Below are 21462 nucleotides of genomic sequence, written 5' to 3' on the forward strand. Positions count from 1 at the left end.
CTCGCGGCGTTAGCGCTTCAAAAGGCTCTTTCTGGTTTGATTGAGACTGTCTGGTGTATCCCTCTTGAAAGTAATGGCACAGACACTGGCCTGTTTTGTGTTCCTCCTCTCTGTCTTCATGTCTCCCACTGCAGTCTCCCCCGTGGCTGCCTTTGACTGCCCACTATTTGTTATTTGTTTTGTCTTTGTATCATGTGGACAAGCCAAACTTTATGTCCCCAATTCACCCTTTTAAGACACATATCTCAATTACCAGGCAGAGAAGATGTGCAGGTCATTATATACTTAAGCACCGTCCTTACTGGTGGTGTCTGTCTGGTTTCAAGGGCTGTGGGTGTGTCCTGTTTTGGCTTGTTGATATGTTGTGAGTTAGCTGTATTCTGATAACTGTAATCATTGTGTAGTTGTAATGATTCTTGCTGAGTGTGTTTGAATGGCAGAGTACATCTGTTATTCCCCCTCCGGCACCACCTGTTCCTGTCTGAACTCTCACTGAAGATCAAAGAAAACAGATTAGATGAGTAATGTTCTGCCAGAAGTTCTCTCTCTCTCTCTCTCTTTCTCTCTCTCTATCTCTCTCTCTCTTTCACTCACTCTTCTACATTTAAGAACACAGAGGTTGCAGACGCAGTCATGTACTCCACAGTAGGCCCTTACGCACCTGATACCATTTTCATCCACCATCATTTACATTTTCTTCATCTGCCACATCTGTGTTTTCCTCAGGTTACCATGTGTAACCAAGTTGTTAACCTAGATATGAAATAAAGCTCATAGGTTTTATTTTTAGCATGGCATCATCTTCTGTTCTTTCCTGTCACTCTGCTGACCTCTTGGAACTACACACCACTCCTGGCAGCTCGGATTTAGAAGTTGTGAGTGTGATATATATTACGCTTTCAGCACTAAATATTCTCTGAAATATAAACCACTTAATAAATAAAAAAAGACTTCCCGATGTCTGCCTCCTGCCTGAACCGTAGCTGACAGGTTCTATTTCTAGAGGAACATTTATTGAATAAATTCAGCACATTTTATGACATGTTCACAGTGGGCTATTTGAGACAGTGTAGTCTCCCTTTTGGCCAGTCATCAGGTCTCCACTGCTGAAGCCATGAGGGAACATGTGCCTTGAACATTTGATTTTTAATTGGATAGGATGTTTGGATGAGATCTTCACTTGAAATAGCCTGCCTGAGTCAATCAGTCTGGTCTCCAGTGCATACTATGGACTGGTGATTCAGGTCATTGTAGTTTGTGTGTGACACATGCCTTAGACTGTCCCATAGTAAACAGACATGAGGACCTCCTTTCTTACCTTGGGCTCTTTCATCTCAGGGTGGTGTCTCCTTCCTCATATGTCCAACTTTCTTCCTTTTCTCCTTTGCTCATTCTCATCCCCAATACTCCTGTGTTTTTTTTAAAGAATCAGAACCTGCTTTTCTTCCGGGTCAAAGGACATTGACATTAGCAGTGACATTGTCTCTGGTGGGTTTTTTTTCATGGTAATGAACAGCGAACATGGTGGCTGAAGTGGTCACGCCGCCCATGGACTTGCGTGTGGTATATCAGTTGCTCTTTCCTGGTGTTTTGGTGAACAGAATGGGCAGATGGCCACGGAGAACGCACCCTGATGTGACCTATGCCCATGGGTCTTGAGAAGTTGAGGCTTCATTTGGGAGACGTTTACCCAGAGGCCATTTAACCGATAGAACATACGCAGACCTGCACTAAATACATGTAACTCGTGAGGCATGGGTTTCTAAGCCCAGAGCTGAAGGAAACAGAGCGAGTGGTGAAAGCAAAGCAACCGTCAAGGGGCCAGAGTAGATGAACTCGAAGGTAAGAGACCTACCATGAGAGACCTACCATGAGAGACCTACCATGAGGCTTAGGGAAGGATGCAGAGCTTTGGGCTGAACTCTCTGTGGAGATGGAGACTTGGCCAAGGGGCCTGAGATCTGTGCTAGGGAGAAGGTCCAGACCTGCTCATCTGGAAGCGAGTGCTACAGTATTACATTTATTTGCACATCTTGTATCATCATGAGGCTCACATGCCTGCTACTACAGATTTGTTGGCTCAAGCCAAATACGAACTCTTTAAGAACCATTAAACTCATAAATCCATAAAGATGGTTTTACATATGACAAACAAATTGTTTCCAGTTACATCCAATATAACCACTCATGCAGAACCTGGCTGAAATAAGTGATTCAGAAAATACAGAAAAAAGTCTATGACAGAAGTTTCTGAAGTGTTTGCCCATTCTGTTGTTTAATGCTTGACCCCAAACATAGCTATTAGGAAGTAAGTCCAAATCTATATTGGTCTTATAACTATAAGGTAGCATTTACGATATCCTTGACTATAAGGAAGCATTTAACATAACCTTAATGTTAAGGTACACTTTAAGGTAGCCTTTAATGTAGCCTAAAGTATGTCAGTCAGCTTTATTGTCAATTTTTCACATGTAGCAGACATATGTATCGAAATTACATTTTTCACCTCCCTTGAATAACAAGACAAGACATTTCTAAAGTAAGAAATAAAACGGACCTATCCTAACACTAACACCAATAATAAAGTGACAATAATAACTAAAGCAACAGTAAAGTGCACAAGCATAACAATAGACAGATCTATCTAACACAAATACTAATACTAAGGTGACAATAAATAAATTAAGGTTCACAGTGGTGAAGATTAAATAAATTAAGTAAGTAATAAAGACCAAATATGTATGCTTTAAGGTAGCCTGAACTATAAAGTAGCATTTAAGGTAACCTTAATTTAAGGTACACTTTAAGGTAGTCTTGACTATACGCTAACCTTTAAGGTAACCTTGACTATAATTCCACTAATTTTCCCCGATAAGGCAAACCTGAAAACCATTTTAGGTGACTACCTCTTGAAGCTCATTGAGAGAATACCAAGAGTGTGCAAAGTAGTAATCAGAGCAAAGGGTGGCTATTTTGAAGAAACTAGAATATAAAACGTGTTTTCAGTTATTTCAACTTTTTTTGTTAAGTACATAACTCCATGTGTTCATTCATAGTTTTGATTCCTTCAGTGAATGTAAATAGTCATGAAAATAAAGAAAACACATTGAATGAGAAGGTGTGTCCAAACTATTGACCTGTACTGTATAAGAATTTTGCAATATGTACAGTGTATAGTACATATAATATAGTACATTGTATAATTATTTTGCCGAGTCATTCTCACTCATCTGTACGCAGACCCACATCAAGTGAGCAGCCTCACCATTAGGGTACGATGACATAAGGAAGTGAATATTCTTGCTTTAAGTTATCATTTCTCTTTTACCCCCAAACAGGCCAGACATGTACCACAAAATATTTGCTGTTCTCTTTTCTCCAGAGGTGTCTTTACGTTGCCACCTGCTGGTCATCGGTGTCAGTACCAAATACATCAGTGGAAAATCAAATCTTATAGGAAGAAAATAAAGTGAGGTGGCTTTCCTTGTTTTATTATCTTCGTGTGGCCGCGATGACTGAGTGATGTGGGCAGGCCGAGCGGCAGTTGATTCGTGAAACACTCCAGAAGTTTCCATTCCCAGGCTGATAAACGGGAGGAGAAGGGGAGACCTGAGTCCAATTAGCCTACTTTTGCCTTTCCCTTTCTCTTTCCCACTTTCTCTCTCAAAGGGGCAAAAATCGACTCACTCCCTTTTCTCGATGATCACACTGAGACGTTGCCACCCTTCATCCTGCCAATATTTCTCGCTCCCTGCTTCAGCCGGGGCCGTAGGAAATAAAGCTGAAACGCGAGAGCTCTCTTTTCTGCGCAGTTGTAGTCGGTATGCAGGGTAGGCTAGCTGTAATGGAGGTTGATGATGGTAGATTCTTCATGGAAGATTTGATCCAGCAGGGTCAAGGTAGGCATGATTTGATATCTATGTTCAAGTTTGAAAGGAGGAATCATGCAAGGTGTAATTCTTACCTCACACAGGTAGACAATAAGTTAACCCTCTTGTAAAACACTTGAGCCTGAGAGAGGAAGGGATTTTGGAAGTTACAGTATGATCTTTGCTGTTTGTTTGGTATGAGGCTGTGTAGTTTGAATAACTGAGCATGAGAAATAGTATGCATAACAAATAGTATGCATAAGAAAAAGTATGCATGTTGTTCCACTTACAGTGTACTCTCGCTATAATTTTTGCATTCTAAAGCCATGAAGATAACATATATGTCTACACAGTAGCTGCCGCCTGTAAGAAATATAGATAGACAAATGTACCATGGACGCTGCTATTGCTGCTGAATCTGGGCTGCGTGTGAGAAGCCGTCTGCGGGCATTTTTGGGGCGTGACTGTGACATCTGCATCTGTTCCCTTTTGAGTTAAGCGCCGTGTAAACGCTGTTTGGGAAAGGCTCGACTTCCAGTCAAATTCCCAGGCCCCAACCAAACACTAAAGTCTTAAAATATTTCACAGGCCCCCCAAGACTCAGTGCTGGAGTGTTTCTACCCTGTAATCGAGGGCTCCGTTTTTGTCCAGATCCCTCGGCATGTTGCGCTGCCGTAGTTCTCAAATCTTCACGCACAATCAGATCTTTGTTCGCTGGTTTATGCTCCATAGTTCTTCCTTAGTCCTTTTCCTCCACTGTGAAGGAAATTTTGACTCCATTACTGTTGTTTGCAGTTATGTGTATGATGGTGTCCTGAACCGCCAACCCCCCAACACCCCCCCCCCCCCCAACCCACCTCCTCCACACAAGGGATAATCACCCCAGCAGGGATAAAGGATGCACTTTCCACAATGGAAAACCATGTGGACTGAGTAAAACTTTGTGGACCATAATCCACCCCCCCCCCCCCACCCTCCCAATTTCCTTCCAGCATTTTCCTTTTTTTTTCTTTTTCTTTTTTCGAAGCCTCGCCTGCTCCGCGCCCCTCTGGTTTCAATCAGCACGCCGTGTCTCGGGGTCAGATGCGCCGGGCTGTCGGTGGGCGTCAGTGTTTTAGCGTCTGAGAGGGACCCGCGAGGTCGCCAGGCGCCGCTGCCATGAGCCTCTGCTGTTGCTGCTGCCGGCCGCGTCGCAATGGTAGGTGGCGAGGGGCGTTTTCTCAGAGCCGCTGGCTGTTGTAACTGGGTGTAGTCCTGGGTTGAGCTTCAGGTGGTCAGAAGAGGGGTGGGTCTGGGCACCTTCGTGTTCATTGTATTGTGTGGTATTTAGGGTAATCTAAGGCACTTTACGGCAGTCACAGCAATCTGTTTATACTCACTTTAGCTTTTGTTTGTGATTATGTTATGTAGATGCTTAATGACCATACCACTAACTTACTTCTGTAATATATATTACATATTTTTATAAATAATATATATTATAAATTGCTGAATGTAATTTGTAATATATGGTCAAGTTTCTAAGGAAGTTTGCGCAAGTGTTGCTACGCTGTTGTGCGGTTGCTCTGTGGTCTGCACAACCATTACAGTTCATGGCATGCATCTTCCTGCAAATGGAGGAAGATGAAACCGAACCCCACCCATCGGGGCAGAGGGAGAGGCAGCTATCACGGCCTCTAGAGGGCACCGCTTCGGTTCTGTCCATCAGCAGTTCTCCAGCTGGGTGCTGTGAATGGAGTGCTGTAGCTCGGACACGAGGGAGAGTCCAGGCGCGTGGAGCTCGAAAAGAGCAGGCCAGAGCGTATGAGGGGGAGACGCCCGTCTCTCTCTCAGCCATTCTCCTTGTCTTTGGGCCTGCCTGTTGCTCTCTGTCTGTCTCTCTCACTCTAATCCTGTCTCCCTTTCTCCTTCTGCCTCTGTGACCTTTCGGTTTGACCACTCGGTCGCTTTGGAATGAAGATCCTACCTGGTAGGTCGTTTGGCGTGCGCGTGCCGTGTGCGTGACACGGGGTTTGGTGACAGTGGTCCTCCACGTGTCTGCATAGCCACCCTGGATTCCTTTCCACTTTTAAGTCCTCTCGTGGTCCTCTTCCCACACTGAATGTGACTTCGATGTGGCATGTCACCCTATTTGCGGCGACCTTTGCTCGTCCCGGAGTGCCACGGGGGCCATCGCCCCCTCCCCTGGGCGGCAGGGAGACGGAGCAGCGCGTCGGGGCAGCGCGTCGGGGCAGCGCGTCCGGGCAGCACGTCCGGGTGTGAGCGGCGTCAGGTTTCCAGCCCTCGGTCTGCCCGGTCGTGTTTGCTTACAGGCTAGTGCCAGGTGGCAAGCAAGGCAGACACAGAGCTGGGGAGGTCTGTGTCTGTTATGCTGAGAAAAAACAGTGATGAGTTTCTTTTAGTCTTTTTACTCTGGCTTCCTGTGTGTGCGTGTGTGTGTGTGTGTGTGTGTGTGTGTGTGCACGCACGTCTGTATGCACGTGTGACCGCGTGTGTTTGTTTTATGACTGTGGGAGGGTTTGTTTACACGGTGACAAGCGAGTGATGATAATACCAAGAACTTTCTGCTAGTTCAGTAAATACAGAGGGACCCATCAGACTCCAGAACACTGCAACACACTCAATGTTTCCTCACAACTTGCCCAAGTTTGTTGGCAACCCACACAGCGCTTTGAAAATGTTTCATTGCTGAAAACTACAGTGTGCCATTGTTAAGTAATGACTAAATACCTTGATGTCCAACTGTCTCCTCCCAGTACAGGAATTTTGCCCTCAGAACACATTTATTTATAAGCATTTTCTCATTTACTACAGTGTCTGTCATGAGGAATGTCTGGTTGCCACACCAGCCAGCCCACCTTGGGTCCTTTACTGGTCATTTGTAAAACTCCTAGAGGCTTCTGGAAAGTGTTTGGATTTGGGCATGAGGAAAGAATTAACTGCTGCGTAAGAACTGCAGCTCCATGGTGACTGAATGAGAGGGAGCAAGACCAAGGGCAGAACTCCAACCGAGCAGAACCAGTCTGGTGGGTCCGCAGATGCAGACTCACTGCTGCGTGTGTGCGGCAGGGTTCGGGTTGGGAGGGGGGGGGGGGGGGGGTTCAGGGGGATGACTTGGCTTTGTTTGCAAAACATCAGGCTGAAGCCAGGTTCACCATGCTGTATTGCCCTGTACTTTCAGACTGATATCAGAGTGAGAGGCAAGAAATATGCACATGCCTGTGCTGTGTGTGTGTGTGTGTGTGTGTGTGTGTGTGTGTGTGTGTGTGTGTGTGTGTGTGTGTGTGTGTGTGTGTGTGTGTGTGTGTGTTTATGTGAACATGTGGGTGAGTCCTGGCCAAAAAAAAAAAAAAAAAAACTCATGTATTATTAAGTTGAACCAGAGCCCTGAGTGTGCAGGAGCTGCCGTAAGAGACGGAAGGCTGTGCTGGTTAGACCCAGCGGAGCCGGCTGCAGACGTGATAAAGTCTCCGGCTTTTACGGATTCGCCGCGCAGCAAAGGAGACGGAGAAAGAGGCAGAATGCAGGAGGGATGAGAAGAGAAAACAGCTTTACAACAGAAAGACAAAGGGAGGATCGAATTCAGGAGTTTAGCTTTCGGACGGGAAGGAGAGAGCGATTGTGAAGGGCGAGGGAAGGGAAGGAGAGAGGGAGAGAGGGAGGGAGAGAGAGGAGGAAACTCTTTTGCCAGAGGACTGAGTCACACACACAAAGAGAGAGAGAGACAGAGAGAGAGTGAGAGGGGGAAAAGGAGGGGGCTGTTCTGACACACTGCTCTTGCTGTCAAGAGGGAGTTAGCTCGCCTGGGTCGTTTAAAGTCCGGGGAGTGCACCACACCCCTCTCACCTCCTCCCACCCACTCCCCCCCCCTCTCCAGGGTCGCTCACCTTTCACCCCGAGCCTGTCTCTGTGGCTGTGCGCGGCTCTCGCCGCCACACTCTGCTCCGGGCCCAATGCCGGTAAGCCCCCATGGAAACGTGTTCCCGACCCTCGTGGTCCTGGGCCACATAGTGACGCTGATAGTCGTGTGGAGATGGAGACAACGCAACAGGCAGAAGAGCGAAGGTAAGAGGACGTTGTTTTGGAAGGGCTGTGCGACGCTGGGGAACTGGGCAGTGCTGTTTACAGTGTGCTGCTTCAAGGCTGTAGCTCTTCTTACTCTGTGTGCTTTCTCTCCTTGCGTGAAACTTGCTTGTGACGCAGACTCGACACCGCACCACCCCTTTCTCTCCCCCCCCCTCCTCTTTCCATGTTTAAACGCTGTAGTTAACCCTAAAAATGCTGGACGTAACATGATGACACAGGTGCTGTTGTGGTCAGCTAGCTGCAGAGGACAGAGTCAATGTGTAGTTTCAGGGAAACTCGCTGTGACACGTAGCTTATTTCCCTCTTACTAGCATTTTGTTCATAGTGATTCTCCTTTATTCTCCTTTAAGCATTCTTGCTTGTCATGTTTTAAGATAGAAAATGACACTTTTGGAATGTGAAGAATGATAATAGTTAACGATGCACCGAGGAACCAGCTGTTTTTGAAGATTTACAGTTGTGTGCGTGTTGACGGCAGCCTCCTAAATGTCTGAGCTCGATCTTATCTGCAGTGTTGACGGTGGTTATCATATATTGGTATGTGAAGGCCAGAGTCTTTTTTCTCAGCAATTCGAGACCACACCCTACGCACAGGTGTCAAATAACAGGGGGGTCAACAGGTGTGTCTCTGACATGCAGGTTTCTCGATGGTCCTAATTTAATAGTTCCGTAAGGATATGCGAAGCGACATTTTTGTCTGACGTGTCGACTTTTTAGTTTTGCTCGCTAAACAAGTTTTAGAGTCCGGGGCACCGTGTAGCTCTCCACAGTGGCCTCTTACTTTTGAAGCAACTTTATTTTCACCTGTATGAGGCTCCATTGTCACTACTTTATATTCCTTGTGTTCAAGTCTCATTCATTATCATTTTCCCCGTTCACAAGAATTAAAAGTCACAATCAAAGGCATGAATTTCATAGAATGTTTAGCATTATTGAAATGTTTGTAGGAAAAGGAATTTTAGTCTTTGCGCTCCTACCATAGAGTATGTGGCTCATTCTTGATGACAATGGTTGATCGGCACTTAAAACATTAAGGCGTGTCACTCATCCATTAGAATTTTAACTGTGCATCCTGCATGCTAACGTGGCCGCCATGGTGATCAGCATAATTACACCAGCCATTTTGAGCATTGTTCACTATTGTCTTGCTCTTTGTGTAACCATGGGGACGTGAGGCTTAGGATATGGGCGTGGGTTCACGACTAGTTTGACTGGAAAATGATCTGTGATACTGGTTCAGGAGGCCGGACACAGTAGAAACAGCACATTTCAGCTGAGGCTCCCTGCCTTACTGGCTTCCCATGGTCAACTGCTCCCCTACCCACTTCAATAGACTGGAATATCTTGTTTGATCACTGAATGAACGTGTATTGAATGCTGTTAGTCACAAGGCCATTGTTATGGGTGCTTTGTGAGGGTGTGTCCCGTTCTACCCAATCTTCATTCAGTAAACTCGAGGGTCTGTAATTCATGTGTTTTTTCATGTTTACCTAATTGTTCATTAGTACTAGTAGGTGTGCCAGTGACTTTCGATTGGCAGGCCACTGCCTTGCAGGTGATGTCTGGTTTAATGCTACCAAAATGAGATGATGATGATGATGATGATGAGGAAGGCAAAACATTCTGACATGTTGGTCCCCTCCTTCTGTCCGCTCACTGGACAGTAGTACTGGGGGCAGTTGAGGACCAGTTTAAACATGGAACGTTCTCGTCCTCTACGGATGACGGGAGCAGGGGCCATGTGTGCACAGGACGGGAGTATCCTGGCTACCGCCATAACACCCGTGCAGATACCCCAGAAGGCTGTGCTTCTTTGCACTGGGAGGCACGTCAGTTATTTGATGTGTGCGCCAGCAATCTCTTGACAAACACCATTCCACAAACTCTGGCAGCAAAGGCTAAGCAGGAGTGTACTGTTTGCTAATGCAGGGTTGTGCTACCAAAAGGGTGTAAAAAAATAACCAATAATCACTCCGTAATGTTTAGATTGGCTTTGGCATAACGACAGGATGTTACCGGTCCACCTGTGTAGCCTTGGTAGATGTCATGGCAACAAGGTTGAGCCCACTATTATGATCTAACAGGTGTCTAAGGGTAGCATCAAAACTGTACTGGATCTTTATTATGGGTTTCCGCATTAACGATTTTAATGTGCAGAGACACCCTTGGGAGGGACTCTCTCTTTTATTTTAGTGTCTTCTTTGTTAGTATTTTATCTAATCTTCCTCCAGGTCATCATGGCACATGGCACTAAGCTTGTTAGTCCAATAAACTCTGGTAAGGCAATAACACGCAGGTTGCGCAAGTGGACTTTTGTGCATTTGTGATCATGTTGAGAAATTTATAGGAAATTTTTCCTATAAATAAATTCCTTATTTATAGGAAAAAGCTTTCATAGACACAAACTCAAAGTCATGTATGAAACCTGAATCATTCATAATCCCAGTCGGTTGTCCTTTGGGTCAACCATACAATGCTACAAGTGTACACAGTTTGCTTTGTGAATGTTATCTGGTCCATCACGGTTTAGTGGAAGAGCCAGTACTTGAGCCAGTACTAGGTTGTTGCAGGCTGTTAACTTTTCCATTCAGAAGCTCTTAATCAGACCCCGAATTCCAGATGTGCACACATCCATTCTCAGTGAGTCAGAGTTCCACGGATTATGTTGATTTCCACAATTTAATGTTACCATGTGGTGCGGGTGACTCACATGTGCCTTGTATCTTTCGCTTCTCTCTAAACAATCTCGAGGTTACCACTTTGTATACCCTGGGACAGGCACACTTTCTTTTCTTTATTTTCTCAAAGCTCCTGTGAGTTGTGTGGGTTGTATACTTTCAAATAACACAGAGGCCTGAATAAAACGTGTAAAGCATAACATTATGATGAATAGGCTACAGTAGTCAATCAAATGTAGAGGATTGAAATGATATAAAATACAGCACTTCTCTTGCTCGTGTTAAAGGGTGTAACTCCATTCAACCTCCTCCAGCCTTCATATCTGACGTCATTAGCGGCTCTGTTCTGCTAGCTGTTTGCCTTTCTATACAAATAATGAATAAAGATGCTTTTCATATGTTTGCCTTTCATAAAGGTAAACTAAAAATAGCACAGGCGCAATAGGCAGACTTTCCAAAGGCATCGTGAAACAACGATCATTTTTAAGCGGTAGAACGAGAGTATTGCACTAAAGACATTCTCATCTTTACAGTACGAGGACTTTTGGAAACGGTGCCATGATTAGTTAAAAATGTGTATAAATTATTTCAAAAAGTGTGTTTATGTGAAAATCGTTGTTTAAATCTTACGTTGTTTAAATCTAAAAATGATTTGAGTTTAAAGCAAAAATATAGTTGTCTTGTTTAAGACAACTTCATGTAGTCTTCTCACTTGACTTGATGCGTTTAGTTTTAAGTTTTAGTACTTAACAGAACGTATTGCATTTCGACTGTTACTGGACGTTTGTCAATAGCTGACTCCAGATAATAAGTCGTTATGTATCTGTACTCTTAAAAGAAAAGTTCGCTCGTGGAAAAGGAGAGTGACTGCAACCCCGACGGCTGTTAACGGGGATGTCCTTAGGACTCACGTTACACTGGTGGTCTCGGAGCTCAACATGTCCCACAGCCTCGGCGCGTAACCCACATGAGTGAAAGTGCGCGCAGCTTCACCCAGTGTCGATGGGTTGGGCTTTACTAGTCAGGATCACACTGCACGCCAAAGCGCGGCGCAAAACATTTTTTTCTGCTTAGGCAAATGTGGAGCGCTTTTAAAACTAAGGGATTCCGGGTTGGACGGATATATTTGAAATACGGCGAGGGAGCGTGAAGCGGCTTGGTTTTGAAAATGGCTGGCGCGAACGACGTGAGCACGGCCACCGTGCCCTGCCTGGGGATGTTCAGCCTGGACGTGATTTACGGACGCGCCAACTACATCCACGAAATGGGCTGCGGGGAAGTGGGTCCGCATCTGTACAGCCGCATGTGTTGCGCAGGTACGTGGCTCCGCGTTCACGCGCGTACGGCTTCTGATTTGGTCAGACGGACAGGAGGCGTGCACCCGCAAGGGGTGGGGGGGGGGGGGTGTTGGTGGGGGACTAAAATTAACCTGTTGCGTGCCAGGACTAGTCCGTCACTTGTTGGGACACTTAATAATGCGCGCGTAGGGATTATTGATCTATAAGTCGTGCTCTTAAAAGAACACATGTATGGTGTAGATCATGTGGTTGTTTATACTGTGTGTGGGGGGAAAGAAGGTTTCAGTTAGAGCAACAGGTCTAAGGAAAAAGTGGAAAACGAGTATTCCTCTCGTGTTGTGTCCACACTGCTTTCTGGAACAAAACCAGAACGTCTAAAAATACTGACGCCTCCTCTTACATCTTCTCAGTGTTTTGTGTCTGTTGCCTTGGTAACATCACCGACGGTTCATATTCCATATTCCCTGTACGACTGCTAAGTGACTTCACTGAGCGCTGTGGATGTTGAACTTGGACTTGATTGTGGCAACGACACAGATAATTAGGTGGATGGCAAGCGAAGAATTAATGATTTGAGTTGTTCAGAAGTTCTCGTTTACTTTTGCCCCACAGGACAGCAGGCAGACCCGGTCATAATTATATTGTTTTAAAGTATATTTGATGCACGGAATTTACTTCCAATCGTGAACACAAGAGGGAGACATGTAGTTAAAAACATAATCCCTAATTAACACTACCTTTTTTTTCCAAAACCTTAAGGACTCTTAGAAATAAAATGAAAAGCAGTGCTGGGGCTTTTTTAAAAAGTGGTTTTAGGCCATGTTGTGTTTTTGTTTTCTGCCGTTGGGAGAAAGGGTAGTGCAGTGTCCAGACTTCCTTTGCTACAGAGGACAAAGTTGCCCTGAGGGCTTTGTTCAGTGGAAGGCGTCCAAGCTCAGGGTGAGGGAGGGGCACATAAAACCCTGTAATCTTCCACTGCGTGGTCAGTTTGTGGCAGGATCAACCCTCACCAGCCCTCTGATTGGCTCTTTATCCTTTATCCAAATTGTCTGTCATCAATCTTATGCTGAAGTTAGTCATCAGAGCGCAGCACAATATTTGCATGCCAGACACATATTTGAATGAAAATATGAAAATGAAAAAAGTGTAAATGTAATGTTGCATTTATGATGCCATCTCGGTGCCATGTGGTCCCTTGGTGCATCCCCAACTTCATCCCAAAACCCCTGTAAATGAGGACTTTATATGCCTATGGGTGTGTGTGGGTGTGTCTGTGTGGGGGGTAGGAATATGTTAAATAATTCTCCCCTGTTGTGCCAACATTCCAGGCCTCAGTGTGTTTTTGAGTAGTGGGTGTGCTGTCAGGTGGGGTTAGTTTCACCTTTACCTTTAGCATCTGCACTTATAACCAGTATATCAGGGGCTCAGTGCTTTCCCTTGTGCTTTGAAGAAGGCAGTGTAGACCAGAAGATATCAGGACAGGTCTGGAAGATTCCTGCGGGACCTTCTCCAGCTCCCACTGTCCCTGAGCTGTCTCTCCATGATGCTCATCTGATTAGCACGTTGAGGTTTTGCAACTCAGTGAAACATCAGCTATCTCTCTCCCAGTGTGCTAATGCAGGCATGAGCCACACCCTGCGGTGTTTTTCAGTGCCTTCCTTGACATGGGGTATGTAGGAGATTAGGTATGTCACCTAACACATTTGCACACATCTGGGTCTCTCCACTGTTCTCTTCAGCTGGTGTCAAACATCAAGGAACCCCTTGTACGGACGTTCTTTGATACCCCTCTTCTGTAGGTACATCCCTTCAGCGTGGTCGTCATTAGGACCATGCTTGTGTCTTCTGAATTATAATAGTAGTGTTTTTTTAAATATATTTTAAAAATAATTTTCCAGACTAAGTGAAGACTGTTAACATATAATTACCAATTAATATGGTTTAGTCCAGTAAAGATACCTCTATCTGCCTGTTCTTTTTTCCCGCTTAAAACAACCGACAGTTATGTCTAGCTCCGTTGCTCATACACAAGAGAGGCCAGACAGGGTATCCAACATCTTATCTTTACTGCGACTGCTATCTCTAGAGGAGAGATGAGCTCAAGTCCAAACAGGCCATATCCCTGGGCTAAAATGCTAGGAATTCTCTACCTCTCTTTCCTGCCAGTCGTCTTTTTCAAGCAGGGGTGACAGATCGTCGTAAGGGCCAGAGGGTGGAAACCTATCTCACTCTGGTTCCATTGGTGTGTGCCCTGTTATCGTGTATCTAGCTCAGGTCTGTGTTGGATGATACGGTAGAGCGCACGTCTGCAGGTGCGAATGCGTTCGTGTCTGGCGTTCACATCGTGGAGTTCTTCACATCAGAAGTCAGAGGCGTGGCGATCCTTTGAAGCGCCGCGTCACCGCAGTTGGTGTGTTCGCACGCTTGTGGTCACACACCACATCCCTGAAATGCTCAGGCAATCAGCCACACACACACACACACACACACACACACACACACACACACACACACACACTATGGATATGCTGTGTCAGCAGCCGACATGGTGACTGCGGTACGTCGTTTTGGATCGACACTTTCGTCTGCTGTCACATTCGCAATTTCGGCTTCAGAACCATACAGTCACAACTGGGCAGGTTTAACAACGCCTTCCTGTGTGACACACAACCACCGACTTCATGCAAAGAAAAAGACCGTTTCGGTGGCCCTTCGGCTGTGAGTCATAGTTTCCTCCATGGAAACCAGTAGGTTTTCCCAGTGGCTGAGGCCCCATAGAGCGTCCTCTGGTGGCCAGAGAGGAAACGAGCACCTTTGAACTGGAATGTTCCTCATCCTGCTTTCAGGCATGGAGCATTTCATTGCCTTCCACTTCAATCACTGAATAGATTTTTTTCCAGCACTTTTGTTCATTTGACAGGCCATAGTAATTTAAGCCCCACGCAGACCTCCTGTCTACAGCTGCAACTGGAGAAAGAGGCCATCCTCACCATGTAGACCGAGGCAGGTTCAGATGTGCCTTCAGTGGTACTTTAATCTTTCCATCATGGGTTGAGGGATGAGAGGGGAAAGGGAAGATAACTCATCACTCTTTCTTCTTTTCCCTTTTCTTTTTGTTTTGTAAGCAGCAGGTAGTACAGTCATGCTCCTACTCTCCTGTGACGTGACTTTAAAGGATCTGAGGATCTAGATTTGAGGACAATATTACACAGTTCAGTATTCCCCCTGTCATAACTCAATACCTGATTACGGACCACCTGGTCTCCCCACATTCAGATTTGAGGATCTACTGAATGAATGTTTGTGTTGCATTAAGTCCTAAATAAATAGATCAAAATGTTGCTGGTGTGGGGGTGTGGCTGTGCGTGCGGGTAGCCGCCTCCTTCTTCCTGTTTCCAACTTCCTATTTGCTCGCTTTCATTTGGTCAACCACCCCCACACGCCTCCTTGCCCTCCCCCAGCTCCCACAGCTCCATCCTTGCCCTGCTCTCCTGCCCCGACCCAATGCCCCTCCCCCAGACGAGCATCGAACAACGGGCTCTGACATTACACGCCATGGGGGGTGGAGGGGGTGGTGGTGGTTGTGGAGGTATTTACCGAGTGGAGGAGGGAAAAAAACTGTGGGAGGGGGAGAAGAAAGAAGGAAGCAATGAGAGCACAAAGGGGGCACGCCCCCTCCACTGCACGGGGGCCGCTCCCCGCACTCAGAAGCTGCCGGAGCTGCAGGGCTGGACGCTGGACGCTGGGAACTTGCTCAAAAAAATAAATAGTTCTCTAAAAAGTGCTCAAAAAAAAAAGCGTTGGTTTTAAAGTTAGTGCGGGAGGGCTGAGGGCAGACATGTCTCTGCAGCAGTGCTTTAGAACGTCCTCGACTGACAGCGTGGGTAGTGACGGGGTCTTCACGGAGGACAGCTACTACCAGGGGATGCTCAAGGCAACAGAGGGGAGGAAAGGTAGCACTGGAAATCTCTACATTTGTCCACAGGCTGTGTCTTGTATTCGAGTGCAACGTTTTGAACCCTGGGCGGTATACAGGTGACCACGGCTCTGTCTGTGCAGGAAAATGTGATATTCTTGTAAGCGGCGGAGTTCTGTCGTGGTCTTGTTACTGTTTGCTGGTACTGGCATTTTTGACTGCATCTGCAGATATGACAAGATACGTTTAATATACGATATTATTATATACCTAATAGACCTTATGGATGTTTCTCGGTGCACTTTTCTATCAGGGAGACATGAACTTCAGCTAATCTGAATATGTTAATGATGTTATGATGCTGGCTGAGACCACACCCCTTAATGTCCCTCCTGGCCTCCATAAAGATTAGACTATTAAAAAGAAGGATAGATTTACTTAGTGCATGGGGTGTAATGGAATGTTCTTAAATCAGACTTTTGGCATTGAGTCCCAGGGTCCTGTGTGTACAGGCACAGCGTGTGTTTTAGAGCTTGTTCTGCTGTACAGGTTATGGGCCAGAGCGGACACAACTCCACATCCAGCATACTGATATGGCTCATGTTCAAAACCTTAACGCATGAGAGAGTAACTAACTGGTTTGTACCGGCGCTCCATTCTGCACGAGGTTAACCCAACACCAAGAGAACAATGACTTGCATCCCGTGCAGAGAAGCGAGTATCAATTTCCTCAAGGCATGACTCGGATCGCATGAGCCGCCATACCCCCAGAGCGCTCCCATCTTCCCCCTGTGGTGCCTGAAAAATGGTGTCTGTATCATAGATTGATAAACCACTTGCAGCTGAAGTTCAACTGGACAAAATCTAAAAATGAAAAGCTTACAATTGATTACTTTGTCCAGTTTTAACCTGTTTTCAATCGCGTGTTATATGCACAGCTTGAATCTACCCCTTTGATTAATCTCGCACTCTCACAAATTTTGCACTCTCGCAAAAACGAACTCCCTACTGAGGACACTTAGGAGTGTGTCCAGTGTGGACCAGAGTCCTTCCACTCTGGCGTTGACTGCAGTATCTGAGAATGGGAAGTGGTAGTGCTATTTGTTCACTGGCGTCCATGGATCATTCAATTAATCATGTGCAGAAGTTTACACAATATCTGCGCAAGATCTCTGATTTCCTGAGGAACCGACCCGTTCTCTGTGATCGGCACCACGCCCTTATCGGCTCACTGGAGGCTGTGTTTTCGCTCCAGCGGTCAGTAAATGTTGCGTGCTTCCCTTAACGACGCCTGCAGGATATATATTTACAGGCAGCCCTCCTGCCACTCGCCACAGGAACAGTAGCTCACGAGGGAGCTGGTTTCCTCTTTCCTAATCAAACTCCAGCTTATTTTCTTTGATCTTGCCGTGCAGTCACACACCCTGACCCCAAGTGCCCAGTCACACCCTGTACATAAAATATGCACGTTTGCACTGTGCATTGGAAGGTCTTTGGAACAAGGCGGGACTGAGGGTATATACCAGAATGTCAGGCATATGTGTAGGAGCTGGCCAGGTAAATTGGTGTCTCCGAGCTACGGGCTTTCCCGCCCGCTCTGATGTCAGGGCCAAACAGGGGCTGCCAATCGTAGTCATTAGTAACCATTTGTGTTCCTCATTGGTTGACATCTGAGATGAGGGGTGATGGCGCTGGTCTTCTGGAGCGTCCTCAGCTGAATGGGGCATTCAAGCTCGTTAGGGAGGAAAGTTCAGTAGGGCGAGTGGGTAGTTGTGGGCAGGGCCACAGGGAGGTGAGGGAGGGGTTGGGGGATGGGGGGGGGGGTTGTGACAGAATCCCCAGTGCTCAAACAACCTACAGCCTTCTGTTAAAACACAGTATATGTTTAATTTTAATTGGTGGGTTTGTTGTGTAGACTTCACATCTGTATTTTCCGATGTCAAATGCCTCTTGGTTATTACATGTCTCTGGTTTAATCATCTTTACTATTCCTAAATCCGGCTAAATCCTTTTTTCCCCCTCCTTTCTCTGTTACAGATGAGCGTGACCGCGTGCAGAAAAAGACCTTCACAAAATGGGTGAACAAGCATCTTATGAAGGTACTACTATAACGCCAGCTGTCTTCACACGCAAAGCCTCTATAATAAGGCGTGGTCCTGAAACTACATCTCCCAGTGCTACATCTTTTCACGGCTGAGCTGTGTGGTTATTCACCTGCTTTCTACCACAGATATGAGTGAATCTCTATTACACGTAAAAGGAACAATTCAGGGTTGATGGCGTTTGGCAAGTCTCGCCCTGCAAAGTTTATTGCTAGCATATTATCAGCATTCCAGGTTGATAGCATAGTTATTTAAAGTGTAGTTTGTGGTTGAGCAGTATTATAATTGCCATGTCAATATCTGCTTAGAAATATAAAAATAATACAAACAACACAAGTGCACAAACATTACCAAAGTGTTCTGATATTGGAAAGTAAACGTTTTACTGGAGAAATTTGGTGTAGTTCACCCATCCTGTAAGGCGTCTGGTTGTTCTTGTTATCTTAGGTTAATGCCTAAGATATGAAATTCCTGAATTGTTGCCACTAACTTGGAATTTCCTGATCATAAAACAGGCGTCACTCACCCTGTGCTCGGTACCTCCTGCTGCTGCCGCAACACGGCATTCATATGTGTGTGTAGGCGCGTGTGCGTGTCTGAGTGTGTGCACATGTACGTGTGCGCATGCACGTAGGCGCGCGGGTGCATGTGTGCCCCATGCACGCGTGTCCACGGTCGCGTGCTGGTATACGCGTGCCCGTTTGTGTGCACTTCGGTGTGTGTGTGTGTGTGTGCACACGTGAGAAGGTGAGTCATCACCATCTGGTTGGCCTCTCGTTTCCCAGTAGAAGCAGAATGGTTTCCAGCCCTGGGCAGGCCAGCTTTACCATCTGCTCCACAGGTGGTCAGCTGCTGTTGCCCCCACAGAAGGGGGCCTGGGTCAGGCCTGCATTTACTACACCTTCATTTCTCAGCTAAACTCAGATGCCATTGACTATCACTGGCTGCCATTTATATTAATGGTGTATGTAGTATACGGTCACACAGAGCCTTACAGATGGTGATGCTTTAACAAGAGAAAAATATTAGTCTAGTTAATGCAATTATAATTGAAATAATCTAATAATCCATCTAATTTTTCATTTAGGATATTAAGCTAATTTCCTTTGCTCTCTATATTTATTTGCGTATTTATACATTGCTATATTTATTCATTTATTTTATGTTCAGGGTAAAAAAAAACATATATATGTCTGAATGATGAATGAATTTTTGAAGGGATAAATGAATACATTTACCTAATTTTACCTAAAATTTGTGAGAAACTCACTGAGGTGATGGTGCCCTTACCCGCCCTGCCCTGCCCAGAGGGAGGAAGTGTCTTTGTGAGCAGGAGCGTATGTTTTCATGTGTTTTCTCGGTGCACCTGTGACAGATGTCTCCTTTCAGTGGTCTCCTCCACCACTGATGTCAGATGAGTCAGATGAGTTTCGGGCCGCCTTTGTTTTCTCATACAGATTCTCTTCCACGAATATGTGACACATTTCTGTGGCTTTTTCGATTCATCTTGTAATATTTTCTAAGATAAAGAAAGGGAAAGAAAACAAGATTTAAAAAAGTAACGTGTGGATTGTGTGGTATCTGTACTATACACAAAGCAAAACAGCTTTTGATTTCCCTGCGAATGTCTTGAATGTTTACCATATCTGCTTTTGAAGTTATTAGAAGGAGTTCGGTATCAAGCTTCGAGATGTCGTTTCCATGGTGTAGCGTATAAAACTTGATCATGGTAGCACCACACTAGGAGATAACAGCATCACAATCAGAACATTTTGGTAGTCATATAATCCCTGGATGCTTCCTTTGTTCCGATCATATTCCTCATTATCAAAATTTAACATGGGAGGGAGATCGAGTCAAAAAGACATTGTAATTAATTTGGAATTTTGTCCTGACAAATGTCCTGCATAAACGAGATACATTTACAGTGTAACATTCCTTTGTCATTTGTGACAAAAGAAAGCCTTTTTGTCATTTCATTTTCAACATCATGTCATCAACTGAAATGAAAAGGGTAAGAACATGAACTCTTCACCATGGCTTTGCCATTCCGTAATGGCGTTCCAGGTTGATGAGCATAAGCATCAAAGCCAAAATCAAAATACAGTGTTCACAGACTGCTTTCTTGTTTTTCCGAGTTCACCTACATGTAAATTATGCTAATTAGCAGTGAGTGGGCTTAATACTATGATAGCCATCAAATGCCAACTGAGTTCTTCTGTTTCGCTGAATTTCCCTCCCATGCTTTTATTCTGGCGTTTAATCTCATCTGTGCCTGTCTTTCTTCCCTTTTGTCTCAGTCTCCATTACCAACTCTGTCTCTCTCTCCTTTCCACACCCTTCTCCGTCAGCACTGGAGAGCAGAGGTAGGTCGAGCGTCCCGGGCGGAGGTTTGCGGAGTGTCGACCGAATCTCGGTCTCGCATGGAGTTCTTTTCCACTCACGGGTGTTTGAAGCTCACACGTCTCCCCCTTGTGTTCTCCTACAGCTCCTAACCCCTTTACCACAAACCCCCCACCACCATCCCCTCCACCACCCCCACGCCTCCGCTCTCTCAAACCCTGCTTAAACCTCTCTGTAGTCAAGACATGTGGCTGTTTTTATTTGTGAAGATAAGCTAAGTTGGGTGTCGGCTGAAGTAAATAAAGAAAATGAAACTGCACTTGAGTTACACTGCAATTGAAAGAAAGACATTTCTTTCATAGCACAAGTGCATTGTGGGTCAAAGTGTCCTCTCTTCTGCAGGAGACCCTGAGCAGTCAGCACAAACTGCCTTTGACGGGGAACATTATTCAGTTGCGTTGTTTTTCACTTTGTGTGTGAGCTTACTGACAACAGAAGGTCAATATAGATCAAAGTTATTAACGAGCTTTGATTCTGTTAGCAAAATCTGCTCTCAACCAGTGTTGGCTACTAGCACTAGGAATAGCAGCTTCCATGATGTTTGCGTGTGTTTGGTTTGAAATGCTGTGTGTTGGCTTCATTCCTTGAACTGGAAGTCTGGCGACCAGTGGTTTTTCAAATTTCCTTCTTCACTGGTGACTCATTAAAGGACAATTGAGGTATGAATAGACCTCCATTGTCTGTTTCTCATGAACAGTGTGTGGTTGTTAATCCATGGGTCAAAATGAACCTTGTGGGCTTACAGAATGCAGAAACTTATTAAAAAGCCAGGTGACCCTTCACACACAACCTTAGATTCTTCTTACAAATTCACAAAGCTTTGCCTCCTGTTGAATCTAGAGTACCTGCTGTCTTATTTATTTGTTTGTTTGTTGTTTATATACTCATTTGTTCACTCCCAGGCTCAGAGGCACATCACGGACCTGTACGAGGATCTGCGAGATGGCCACAATCTCATCTCCCTGCTGGAGGTGCTCTCTGGGGAAACGCTGGTGAGTTCTGGACCGCTGACCTGGAAGAACCTTGGAAGAAACCATTCTGAGCTGAAAGATCTGACTGGGCCGGCTTAGGCCGGCATCCTGAGGCGACCCCGCCTTTGCCACAACTACC

At 45.5% G+C, this 21462-nt stretch overlaps 1 protein-coding gene across 25 annotated transcripts in view; it reads left to right on the plus strand.

The window, feature by feature from the left end:
- pleca (plectin a) overlaps positions 1–21462 on the plus strand; it is a 93793-nt gene that overhangs the window by 41530 nt on the left and 30801 nt on the right. For 4 of the 25 annotated variants that reach the window (XM_077009794.1, XM_077009795.1, XM_077009804.1 and 1 more), the window contains 3 exons: positions 17885–17946; positions 20250–20315; positions 21255–21344. In XM_077009794.1, the coding sequence (XP_076865909.1) occupies positions 17885–17946; positions 20250–20315; positions 21255–21344 (218 nt within the window). Of the gene's footprint in view, positions 1–3829; positions 3900–4955; positions 5068–7749; positions 7935–11786; positions 11950–12864; positions 12871–15730; positions 15885–17884; positions 17947–20249; positions 20316–21254; positions 21345–21462 lie in introns of those variants that run through there. The other 21 variants (XM_077009797.1, XM_077009799.1, XM_077009813.1 and 18 more) reach the window with 14 other exon arrangements.

Source organism: Brachyhypopomus gauderio, chromosome 6, assembly GCF_052324685.1.
Source record: "Brachyhypopomus gauderio isolate BG-103 chromosome 6, BGAUD_0.2, whole genome shotgun sequence".
In the NCBI taxonomy this organism is placed as follows: domain Eukaryota; kingdom Metazoa; phylum Chordata; class Actinopteri; order Gymnotiformes; family Hypopomidae; genus Brachyhypopomus; species Brachyhypopomus gauderio.